Source organism: Orycteropus afer, unplaced genomic scaffold, assembly GCF_000298275.1.
Source record: "Orycteropus afer afer isolate SDZICR_OR568_19922 unplaced genomic scaffold, OryAfe1.0 scaffold00571, whole genome shotgun sequence".
Taxonomy (NCBI): Eukaryota; Metazoa; Chordata; class Mammalia; order Tubulidentata; family Orycteropodidae; genus Orycteropus; species Orycteropus afer.
This window is the reverse complement of record NW_006922158.1, coordinates 478,897-492,400: the sequence shown is the minus strand read 5'-3', so window position 1 is coordinate 492,400 and position 13,504 is coordinate 478,897. Positions and strand designations below refer to the sequence as shown.

The window sequence follows — 13,504 nt, the reverse complement described above, 5'->3', positions numbered from 1 at the left end:
TGCATCCATTTGTTGAAACATTTCAATGGGTGTTCTGTCAATTCCCAGAGCCTTGTTCTTTGCCAATTCCTTCAGTACAGCTTCAGCTTCTTCTTTCAATACCATCAGTTCTAGATCATATGCCACCTCCTGAAATGGATGAACATAGATCAATTCTTTTTGGTACAGTGACTGTGTATTCCTTCCATCTTCTTTTGATGTTTCCTGCATCATTCAATATTTTGCCCATAGAATCCTTCAATACTGCAACTCGAGGCTTGAATTTTTTTCTTCAGTTCTTTCAGCTTGAGAACTGCCAAGTGTGTTCTTCCCTTTTGGTTTTCTAACTCCAAGTCTTTGCACATTTCATTATAATAATTGACTTTGTCTTTTCAAGCTTCTCTTTGTAATCTTCTGTTCAGCTCTTTTATCTTGTCATTTCTTCCATTTGCTTTAGTTACTTTCCATTCAAGGGCAAGTTTGAGAATCTCTTCTGACATCCATTTTGGTCTCTTCTTCCTTTCCTGACTTTTCAATGACCTTTTGCTTTCTTCATGGATGATGTTCTTGATGTCATCCCATAATTCCTCTGGTTTTCTGTCTTTGGTGTTCAATGCATCAAATCTATTCTTTTAAATGGTCTTTAGATTCAGGTGGGATATAAAGGTTCTATTTTTACTTTCATGAACTTGTTTTAATTGTCTTCAGCTTCAACCTGAACTTGCATATGAGCAATTGATTATCTGTTCCGCAGTCAGCTCCTGGCCTTATTTTGATTGATGATATTGAGGAGCTCTGGTAGCATAGTGCCCAAGGCACTTGACTTCAAACCCTCCAGCCACTCCTCGGAAGGAAGGTTAGGCAATCTTCTTCCGTAGTGATACTGCCTCGACAACCCAAGGAGGGGTCGCTATGAGTCGGGTACCACTTGATGGCACATAACAACAACAACAACAACCCTCTAGTTCATTGATTTTATCTTCTTTCAGCTATACTCTGTTACTGAGCCTATCCAGTGAGTTTTAAAAATTTGTTATTTTATTTTTCAGTTCTATAATTTCCATTTGGTTCTTTTAAAAATAAATAAATAACTTATACTATTTTTTTCTTTGAACTTGAGGGTAGAACAATAGAATTCACTCAACTTAAACAACAGAGAGAAAATAGACTGCATAAATTAGTAAATAAACAGAGCCTCAGGGAACTGTGGTACAATACGAAATGTACAACACTTACATCATCAAAGTACTAGAAGCAGAGGAGAAAGGCAGTGGAGCAGAAAGAGCATTAGTAGAAATAATGGCTAAAGATTTCTCAAATTTATAAAAGATCCAAACCTACAGATTCCAGAAGTTGAGTGAATCCCAAACAAGATAACCCCAAAGAAATCCATTACCTAGTAGCATTTATTCCAGGTATGCAAGGCTGGTTAAACATTAAAAAACCCATCAAGTTACTATGCCATATCAATAATTTAAAGATTAAATAAAAGACAGATAGTTTAGAAAGGAAGAAATAAAACTATCTCTGTTTGCACATGACATGATTGTCTATGTAGAAAGTCCCAAGGAGTCTACCAAATAAAATAAAATAAAATAAACGTCCTAGAACTATTGGGTTTGGTAAGGTCACAGGAGATAAAATCAACATGCAAAAATCCATCACATTTCTATAACCTTACCAACAATGAACACCAAAATTAAAAGCATAGTACTATTTACAACAGCCGCAAAGAAAATTAAATACTGAGGTATACAGTTAGCAAACATGTGCATGCTGAAAATTACAAAATACTAGTGAAAGAAATACAAGAAAACTTAAAAAAAAATGGAGAGACATATTATGTTCATGAATCAGAAGACTCAATATAGTAAAAATGTCAGTTCTCCTCAAATTGATATACAGATTTAATGCAATTCCTATAAAAATCACAGCAAAGTTTTTTTGTAGCTGGAGACAAGTTTATTTTTAAATTTATATGGAAATGCACAAGTCCTAAAATAGCTAAAACAATTTTAAGAAAGAATAAAGTGAGAGGACTCAGTCTACCCAATATTAAGGCTTACTATATAGCTATGTAATCAAAACAGTGCAGTATTGACAGAGAGAGAGAGATGGATGGATGAACAGAAAAGACAGAAATAGACTCACACAAATCTACTTCACTCGTTTTTAACAAATATGCAAAAGTAATTAAATGTAAGAAAGATAGTGTTTTTAACAAACAGTATTGGAGTAACTGGATATCCATGGCTGGGGGGGGGGACCCTAAACCTGCACCTCACATGGTATACAAAAATTAGCTCAAAATGGATCATTGACCTAAATGTAAAACTATAAAACTCTTACCAAAAAAAATGGTAGAAGATCTCGAGGCTCTAGGGCTAAGGACAAAGTTCTTAGAGTTGACACCAAATATATGAGCCATAAAAAGAAAAGTTGAAAAATTAGACTTCATCAAACTCAAAAAAGTTTTGCTCCGTGAGAGCCCCTATGGAAAGGACTAGTATCTAGAATATATAATGAACTCTCAAAACTCAACAGTAAAAAAACAAACAATCCAATAAGAAAATGGGCCAAAGGTCATGAACAGACACTTCACCAAAGAGGATATTCACATGGCAAATTAGTATGTGAAAAGATTTTCAGCATTAGTAGCTATCAGGGAACTGCAAATTAAACCACACTACACACTTATCAGAATGGCTAAAAGAAAATATATAGTAACAACACCAAGCAGTGGCAAGGACGCAGTGAAAATGGATCACTCACGCATTGCTGGTGGGAATGTAAAATGGTACAGCTGTTCTAGAAAACATTTTGGCAGTTTCTTATAGTACTATACATTCAATTACTATATAACGTAGCAACCAAACTCTTAGGCACTTATTCTGAGATATGAAAGCTTATGTTCATTCAAAAATCTATGCACAAATGTTTATAGTACTTTTATTTGTGATAGTCAAAACTGGAATCAGCCAGGTGCCTTTCAACAGATGAATGGTTAAACAAACTGTGGTATATCAATGCCATAGAATACTCCTCAGCAATGAAAAAGGAACAAATTATTAACACATGCAACGACCTGTCTGAATCTCCAGAGAAGCATGCTGAGTGAAAAATGCCAATCCTAGAAAGTTATGTACACTATGATTCGATTCCTATAACAAGGTTGAAGTGACAAAAGTTTTAGAAATGGAGGACATATTAGAGTTAGGGGTGGAGGGTTGAAGGGATGGGAAAAGAAGGGGGGAGGAGAAGGGCGTGGCTGTAAAAGAGCAACGCAGGTGATCTCTGTGCCATTGGAATCGTTCAATATCTTGACTATGGTGGGGAATCCATGAACCTACACAGGTAAAAAAAATTGTATAGAACTTACTACATACACATACACAAATGACTACAAGAAAACTTGGGAAATCAGAATAAGTTCGGTGAATTGTATCAATGTCAATCTTTTTGTTGTTATAGGTTTTTCAATGCTACCATTGGGGGGAACTGGACAAAGTGTACAAGGGATCTCTAAGTGCATGTGAGTCTACAACGATCTCAATAACAATTTCAATTAAAAAGAAAGCAAATGTAAGATCCCATGCTGTGCAGGTAGTTGAGCCATAACTCAACGGTCATTCACCCTGGGACGTAGAGTCAATGTCCATCTTTGGAGAGCTCTGAAAACATGTTTTGTCCCATTCATTCTTTTCCCATTGTGAACGAGTGATCACTTGTTCACACATGATTTGCATGAACCTTGCTGTCTCTGTATTTTAAAGTGAGGATAATCCATGCTAATTCACAGGAGCCTGTGGCTTTAATTGCCATTTGCTCCTTCCCTCTAGACAAAATTGTATTATTGTAATCATTGGGAGCCGGAGAACAGAAGTATAGAGTAGCTGAATATTTATGAGGCATTTTGTTGCAGATGTACCTGCCGACAGAATATTAAGCAGAACATTTGTTCAGGTACCAAATTCTGGCTGTGATTTGGGTATATCACCTCATATTAAATCTGTGTGTTTTTCTAGCCCACATATCACATCTGATTTTTCTTTCAATTACGACCTCTGTAAATATAATTCACAGTCTGTTTATTAGATTTGCAAGAAATAATGGTGGCCAGAAACTGCCACGGACAGATCTGCCCGTGCAGAAGAAAAGACATGGAATGAGCATCTTGAAGATGATGAGAAAAAAATTTCCAAAATGGTGTCTGCATTCGGCTTCCAGGAAAAGACATGAAAAATGATTCCTGTGATAGGGAAAGAGACAGGCTAGAGCTCCCATCTCAGAGTCTGTAAGAGAACGTCACCCTGTGCAGGGGAATACAAATAAGGAGGCTTTGAGCAAACTACAAGCAGCTCCTGCTTATCTTTCATGATGAAAAACGAGGGTAGCACAGAGAATTTATGCACAAGGGCAAAACCAAATTGCCTTTTATTTAGTAAAGTCCATCACTGTGCAACTTGTATCAGAGCTGATAATTGCATAGAGGGCTTTAACAGTGGGTCAAACACAGCTTTGGAAAGTATCTTGACTATATAACCAGCACCTGCATATTTTAAGTATGATCAGTTCACAGAGTAATTCAAAGCAGTTGGAGCATTAGATCAATTAATAAATTTTGGAAAACAATGCCCCACAAGTAAAGGGATCCTATGTTTGATATAAGATGGATTTCCAAGAAAGGACTCCATTCATGCTATTTCATTCTTTTCAATAAAGGGAATGTCTCATATATATAACTTAAAAAAAAAAAATTCACTGCCATCCAGTCAAGTCTGACTCATAGTGACGACCCCTCCTTGGGTTTCCGAGGCGGTATCTCTACGGAAGTATATTGCCCAGTCTCCCTTCCGAGGAGTGGCTGGTGGATTTGAACCGCCAGCCTTCTGGTTAGCAGTCAAATGCCATAGGCGCTACGCCACCAGAGCTCCTCCCTATATATATAACTAAGAGTAATTTATTCTACATGCTTTTTGGAAGACTCTGGTTTTTATATGTTGAAAAACCAAACACAAATCCACTGCTATTGAGTGGAACCCAATTCATAGTAACCCTGTAGGACAGAATAGAACCCATGGGTTTCCAAGGAGCTCTGGTGGGTAGTAAGACATTTGGCTGCTAACCAGAAGGTCAGTGGTGCAAACCTACCAGCTGCTCTGTGGGAGGGAGATGAGGCAATCTACTTCTGTAAAGATTTACAGCCTTGGAAACCCAATGGGGGTCACTTATGAGCCAAAGTAAACTCGATGGCAATGAATTTTTGTTTTTATTTTTTAAAAAAATCTTTAAGGAAGAAGACTTTCAGAACTTTTTTCCATGGGTTCGAACCACTGACCTTTCAGTTAACAGCCAAGCTGTTAACTACTGTGCCACTGTGCATAAGGCTCCTCACATGTTCACAAGTCAGAACAAATCCTTCAATGGATCATGTGCAGGGCTAAAATGAAGAAATTATAAGCACCAAATCTAAAGATGAACTTCAGCTTGTGATTAGTCCTTAATGGCTGCTTCAAGAAATTTCTTGTCTAATCTATCCCCATCCACTACTTTAAAAATCCTGTAGGCTTCTGTTACAGCTAAAATCTGGAAACGACTTATAAGTCCTTCCAAGGAAGCTTGTTGGTAAAATTACAGCATATCTGATTCTATCATACTATTCAGCATCTCCTTCAAATAATGAGACAGCTCTATATATTCTGATATGGAAAGGGCCCTACAATATATTATTAAATGGAAAAAACAGGTGTATACAATGCTAGTACCAACTGTGAAATGAAAATGAATAATATTGATATGGAAATCCAAGTTTCAAATTTTTTATGCAAGGATATATAAGAAATTAATAATCATTACTTTTGGGGAGAGGCACTTGGGATAAGAGATTGAAGAGAAAAGAGACTTCTCCCTTTGACTTCATACCTTTATATACATACTTTGAAATATTCACCATGTGTATCTATTATTTTTATTTTAAAAAATAAATTAGTTTTAATGAATAATTAACAATACAATAGCTAGTAAAAACAGATAAATCAATTTAAATTGTATAAGCGTATATTCTTTTACTAAGAAATTCTACTTGTAGGAACATGTCCTATGAAATTACAAACCTAAGAGTACCAAGATGTATGAACAAGGAAATTTATTCCAGCATTATTTGTAACTGCAAAAAATTGGAAGCAACTTAAATGTACATCAATGGTGGGTGAGTTAAATAAATTATAGTACATCTGTACAGTAGGCTATAAAACCCACCCACTGCCATCGAGTCAATTCTGACTCATAGCAACCTTATAGGGCCAAATAGAATTGCCCCATAGTCTTTCCAAAGCTATAAATCTTCATGGAAGCAGACTGCCTCATCTTTCCCCCATAGAGCTGCTGGTGGGTTTGAATGGCCAAAAAAATGGATGAGGTGAATCTAAATGAATTGACACGCCCATGAAAACATTAAGTTAAAATAAATACATTTGTAGAAAAATATGTATTTACGTGTACCTTATTTTTGTTTTCTTAAACTACACACACATACACACATTTATATTTATTAATCCACAGGGAAAAAAATCTAATAAAATAGACACCTTTGTAGAGAGGATGGAGGGTATATTTTACTTTACATTTTATACATGGCTGTATTGTTTGAGTCTATTTTATTCACAACCATGATAGGCTGCATTTGCAGTTTTTAAAAATAAAAGATGCTTTAAACACAACTCCAAAACTAAGTTACTAATGATTTACTGGTTGAAGCACTTGGTTGCTAACCAAAAGGTTTGCAGCTTGAACCCATCAGTTGCTCTATGGGAAAAAGATGTGGTCGTCTGCTTCAGTAAAGATTTACAGCCTTGAAAATCCTATGTGGCAGTTCTACTCCGTCCTATAAGGTCGTTAGGAGTCAGAATTGACTCCATGGCAGTGGGTTCAGGATTTTTGGTAAATATTCCCAAGACATCTCCAACTACAGTGAATACTTGTTTATTAAACCCAAGTGGGGTTCATTTTTCAGAAACGGTTCCCCAAAAGCCTTGTTCTCATGAATCTCCTCACTTATCAACCTAGTTAGGTCCCAATGATAATGTTGTTATGCAAAAGTGGAGGCTGACCACATCAGATCACAACATGGAGGATGTCTACATCATTACAGAACTGCCAAATTACATCATTTCCTAACTGCCAAACCACTGAGAATCACAGCCCAGCCCATCACAGCCAGCGTTACTCTCACCTGGCATCTCAGCATTTGTTATTGCCAGAAGTACAGCGTTAATGCGCAAAATCATTGAATAGTAGCTTTTTTGCTATTGTAATTGTGCAATGTCAGATAACAAGAAAGTCGATAAGTGAGGAGTAAGTGTATATATGTGTGTGTAAATAAGTTTGTTGAGATTTGTAACCTAGCAATGTGCTCAATAAAATGCATTTTTAAGGGTCTTAATTCCTTTGGACCATAAATACCAATTTATTAGGCAAAAACTGAAGCTAGACATGTTTAATCACTCATGTTTATTCATGTAGTTGCCTCCTTTTTCTAGCTGTCATACAGCAAAGATAGAGGTAGGAGAATTTCTTTGGTGTTACAGCTTCCTCAATGGTGAGCAGTGTCAGCAACTGGTAACCTAATTTCTCCAGGTGGGTTATCAGCACCAGAAATTGCCTTCAAAAGAAGCTTCTGAAACAGTGGTTCATAACCTTTTTAGGGCCACAGACTCTCTTGAGTTAGTCCTGCTTGGTGTGGGCATGAAAAGAACGTGGACTTTGCAGCCAGACAAATCTTTGTTCAAATCCCAGCTTCACTGTTTATTGGATGAGACCTGAGGCAATTAACTTAACTTCTTTGAGTCTGTCTTCCCTTATCTATAAAATGCCTGGCACAGTGGTAAGAATTTAGTAAAAGGCAGCAATTATCTTAGTGGCTTTTCCATTATTATTTTAGAACGTGCTAGTAAGTAAAGTCTTGGTCCTCAGGGGAAAAAAATCACCTTGTATTTTTAGGGTGCATAAAATGTCAAGGGCTCACCAACTCTTTGAAAGACATTCTGGATCCCAGGCTAGGAACCTCTCTCTGGCCTAAGGTTTAGAAAGAACACTTGAAGAGACCTGAGCAGTAGTGATAGTATTTTCTACCCTTTCTGCTTTACTGTCTGTTTTAGATTACGCTTTCTTTGTTTGTGTGGAGGATTAATTGTGTATTATGTCTATTAGAACTTGATCAGACCAAAAAGCTGGATTTTACATCAAAAACATGTACAAAAGAGCAAAATAAATGAAGGTTGACTGGCAAGTATCAGTTAGATTTACCAGCTAAGTGATTAAGAGAGACCATGGCCATTAGCTGGCCAGATTGTGTTCTCAAAGATTACTGCTAAGCATATGGATTCAATAGGACCATACTTCTGATTCCTGATATCAAAGACAAAGTTTCTTTAGACTGCTTTGGGTAAGCTGCTCAAGTTTAACCTACTAGTCCCTAGTTCAGTTTTGTAATCAGAGCTGGCTAGGACTATTCTCTTTTATTCTAAGGTTTCAGAATAGAAAAGAACACAATGCCTTCAGGTAGTTGCACAAGGAATAGCTTTCCACTTCCTTTGCATTGGTCTAAACTCAAGGAAACACATAAATCCCCTGGAAAGTGCTTCTGCCATTAACTCAAACAGCATCCAGACTTGATGAAAACATATCCCCATAGTCCGTGAGAGCCCTATGAAGCACACATCTAGCTATCATGCCCCCCCAAAAAAAAACTCCATAAGAGTTGTAAATAAGACTTGTCTATAACTAGGTGCACATTTCAGAAAATGAGAAAATAACCCTATCCTGATGCTGTTATCAGTGGTGTTAACCACACTTTAGGACTACTGCTGATGATGGTGGAGAGGATTGAAGGGGAGGGGAGGATGGGATTTCACAGAGAAAAACAACCCTATATTTCCTTTTTGAAATGGGATAAAGAGGAAAAATATACATGTAATTCCAAGAAGCCAGTATTCCTACAAGAACTCAATTTAAACAGTTCTCAACATTATCATTGCTCCAAAAATATTGAATTAGTTTTAAAATATCATTATCCACTAAAAGGAACCAAGGAGCCTTAGTAAAATGGTCGATTCTCAGGCTGAGCAGGAAAAATACAAGATGAGCCTGGAACATCCAGTGCTAAAAGTAAGGACGTGCTCAAAAAATGGTGAGACTTGTCTTAGGTTGGATCCTTTAGCATAGTAAAAAGTTTCTTTAGACTGAGTCGGGTGAGCTGTTCAGGGTTAACCTACTGGTCCCCAGTGAAGCATATATAGAGAGACAGAGGGAGAGAAGGAGGGATTTATTTCAAGGAAATGGCTGATGCAGTTGTGGAGGCTGGCAAGTCCCAAATCCGTGGGTCAGGCGTCAGGATGGAGGCTCTTCCTGACACATGGTTGCAGAGGCTGACGATCCTAAAACCTGCAGGTCAGACAGTAGGCTGCAGACTCATGTCCCAAGAACCAGAGGTCAGAGAATGAAGAGTCACATGAAGGATCAAGAGAGGGCAAGCTTGCCAGAACATCCATATATATTTGATGCAGGTGACACCCCTAAGGAAAGTGTGTTTTCAACTGACTGGCAGTTCACATGAGATTACAAAATAGAGGATGATTACATAATATCCACCAAACCACTCAGAAGCATGGCCTAGCCAGGTTGACACATAACCTTAACCATCACAGGAACACCTCAAAAGGACAAGGAGTCAGCTCGAAGAGCTCCCATTGGCCAAATCTAGGTCAACTTGAGCATTAAAATAAATGATAGTAACAGATTGTAACCCATTGAATAAAACAAGCATCCATGAGTTCATACTGGTATAAACAAACACAAGAATAACTGAATGAGTAGATGTGGAGGAAGAGCAAGTTCTTTCTCATAGCATAATGCCAACTCTAAGAAAAGTAGAAAGAATGATGGTATTCTAAAAATCAACATTTGGCAACCATTATAGTTATAAGATTCAGACAAGAATCAGTAGTGGAAGCAAAACTATTGGGTGAAAGTTTGATGAACAGGATACTTACATAGCCTTAAAATAACTCCCCAGAAATTACTTAATAATTGCAAAAGAAAAACTAGTAACTTTTCAGTGGAGAAATCTGGCAGACATCATCAGAATCAAGTGATCAAACTTATCATCACCAGGAATGAGACAAATTGGCGAACTCAGCATCACTTCTGTGGTATTCTTGTCAAAAATGCATAACCTGAATCTAATCACAAGGTAATATCAGACAAAGCCAAGTTCAGGGGTGTTCCACAAAATAAAAGAACTGTACGATAAAAATGTCTGGTCTAAAGAGATATGATAACTAAGTGCAATGTGTGATTTTAAATGGGATCATGGACCAAGGGGAAAATTGGAAATTATTTGGACAATTGGCTAAATTTGAATATGGGCTATGGATTAGATATCGTATCAATGGCAAACTTTCTGATTTTGATAATTGTACTGTGGTTATATAAGAAAATGTCCTTATTCTTAGGAAACACACGTTGAGATATTTAGGGGTAACAAAGCATCATGTCTGCAACTTACTCTCAAATGATTCAGAAACAAACTGTGTGTATGTGTGCACACAAATGTGTGTGTTTGGAGGAGGGATACAGGGAAGGAAGGAGAGAGATAGAGACAGAGAAGATAATAAAGAACATGGGCAAATGGTAACAGCTGGTGAATCTGGGGAGAGTATATGGAAGCTCTTTTTCTTATTCTTGAAATCTTTCTGTAAGTTTGAAATTATATCAAAATAAAAGGTAAAAGAAAATAATATTTGCTCTACATTAAAAAGTAGATTACAAAACTGTGGCAACTTTGAGACCCTCTGAGGAAAACAGAGCCTTGGTCTAGAAAAGGGTTATTGAAGTAGCAAGCAGAGGAGTACTGGACCAATGCAGCCCTTAAAATTACTAAGGAAGAAAATTCCTAAGTTACTCACAGCAGCGCAGTCTCTTGTCAACAGTTGGGATTATCTTGTTGAGGAGCCAAGCATCTTCTTTCCAGCTAACTACATTTCCATCTAAACATTTCGTAAGTTCCTCATTCTCCAGGATATGGTTCCACAGTTGAAAGTAGTACAGACTGCCGATGAAGCCAGGCACCACACGTTTAGCCTGGCTGGTCCCCTTCTTAGGAAAGTGTCCTAAGACTAAAGTCCCATTAGATGTCAGGTTTTGTGGTTGATCCATCATTACCAGTAGCCTTTCTTTATTCAGGAAGAGCTCTAACCTGCCCTTCACACCATCCCATATCAAGCATATCGTATGCCACTGAAAGGGAGTCAGGTGGTAACGGATATAAAAGGTCTTGCCCAAGTTGTGTAGTATTAGCTGCTGGTGGTCTCCTGCAAGTCCAAGGTCTATGTCTTCTTTGCCCAGGAAGGTATTATTAATAATGTAGGAGAAGGCTATCCAATCACTTGCTTTGCCATCCATGAAGACCAAGTCAATGCATGCCGTAAATCGGCTGAGTTCAGGAATGGTGTTGTTCAGTCTTACATACATGTCATCTCTTCCATAAAAATCCAGTTTTTTTCCTCTCAGTGAAAGTGTATCTGTCCAAATTTGAGGAAAGAAAGAAAAAGCAAATTGAAATTTTAGTTTAAAAAATGCTATCATCTTTGGTTATATAGTCAAATCCAGATTATAGCATACTACTTTGAGTCAATACTGGTGCAAATAAGGCAAAATAGTAGATATACAAAAATCGCCTCTAGTTGACATTGGCATGTGATTTTTTTTTTTTTTTTTTTTTGCAGAAGAGCTTCTTCCTAATTATATTTTGCTTGGGCCAGTATGAAAAGTTAGATTAGTGTTCCCAGATCACATACCAGCTGGACAGTTTGGAGAGGCAGTCAGAAATGTGTGGCTAGCAGAGGAAAGGTAAACAAAAGGTGACTGGGACTTAAAATTTGTCGCACGTAATCCTTACTCATACGATCAAAAGACAACTATTTCCATTCACCTAACTACCTTATTATATTCATGGTGCAAGAGCATTTTATTTCTTCAATGCCTTTTCCTGAGCCAAAATATCTGATTTAGTCTGTCCCTTGAGAGTGCTTCTCACTGAAAGGCATTGGCAGAGACCTGAAGAATGACCAACTGGACATCTATTTGGACTCAGGAATGGAAGATGGACTACTCTGAGTGTATCCTGACTTCCCTCCTTGCCTGTCCTCATAAAGGGGGCTATGGCAGCTTTCAGGGGCTCTTTATAGCCATAGGCCCAGATAATGTTGGCTCTGGAGTCAGTCTGGGTTGGAATCCTAGTTCTGACACTCATCAGTTGAGTGACTTTTGAGCAAGTAACTTAACCTCCAGATGCCTCAATATTTGCTCCAGTAAAATGAGGCTTCTGAATCACGGTGCTATATTACCATTGTGCAGACTGTGTACAGCACATCTCCAGGGGGCACCATTCACATTATAATATATGCTAGATAATAACCCTTATCTATTGGCCTTAAAAGATTGAAGATTAAATGAGACACTGTATGTAAAGCCCTTTCAAGCGTTACTGATGGGCAAGTCCATTGGTACAGGCTTTTGGTGGGCAATTTGGTAATATCTATGAAAATTTAAACTGGGCGTGCCCTTTGTCTCTTAGGAAGCTGTTGATGAATGATGACACTATCACCACCACAAATCTCACACCCTAGGCCACTAGGCAAATATCTGAAAGCCTATGGCCAACATAGTTCCAGTCCCAGCACACACCAAGTCAAACAAAAAAGGGCCTTATGGAAGTTCGAGTGGAAGTCTAACCTTTGTCTGAATTAGGGTTTTAACATTGGGACTGCCACTCTAACAGTGACAGCCATAGCAGCACCCTTGAGAGGCTGGCAGGAGGTAACCCTTTCCCTCCTTCTGGAAGTGGTCTCAAATGAAAGCTTTCAGATATTCTCTGGCCTACATCATTTTCTCCCTCCATTCTTCCACTGAATACCCCACAAAATCCAACAAGTACATGTCTATTCGCACACATACTCATACATGCATGCTTACATACACCCACTTGCCTGCACACACACCCACGTGAGGGAATTCATACCACCCATCTGCCAGGGTACTATTTCTGAACTGTCCATGGTGGATGAGCATAAGCTTATTTCTGTCCCTGGCTTATCTGATTATCTTATACCTTTCATGATAATAATATCAAGAACTAATAAATTCTTTATTTTGGGTAATAAATCAATAATTCATCCCACAAGATGAAAATTACTATGAAACACCTCGATTATGGTTGATTAACACTGCTTTTCTGTTTAGCCCTCCAAAATGACATGAAATACAACGTTTAAGAATCGGTTTTATGATAAGCATAAACCTCCAGGGTTTGAGTATCCCTTAAAAGAGAATGTCTCGGGGCGGTTCTGTCAAGATGGCGGACTAGGCAGACAGACTGCACAGACCCTCTTCAACAAAGAAAAGGGAAACCAATTAACACAGACACAGAAGATAATCCTGGACCCCTGAGCCTTGAAGGAAAGGATAT

At 37.9% G+C, this 13,504-nt stretch overlaps 1 protein-coding gene across 1 annotated transcript in view; it reads right to left on the bottom strand.

Annotated features, from left to right (window-relative positions):
- ADGRG4 (adhesion G protein-coupled receptor G4) overlaps nt 1–13,504 on the bottom strand; it is a 133,695-nt gene that overhangs the window by 109,263 nt on the left and 10,928 nt on the right. The window contains exon 2 of the mRNA XM_007956012.1: nt 10,944–11,558. Within this exon, the coding sequence (XP_007954203.1) occupies nt 10,944–11,558 (615 nt within the window). The remainder of the gene's footprint in view (nt 1–10,943; nt 11,559–13,504) is intronic.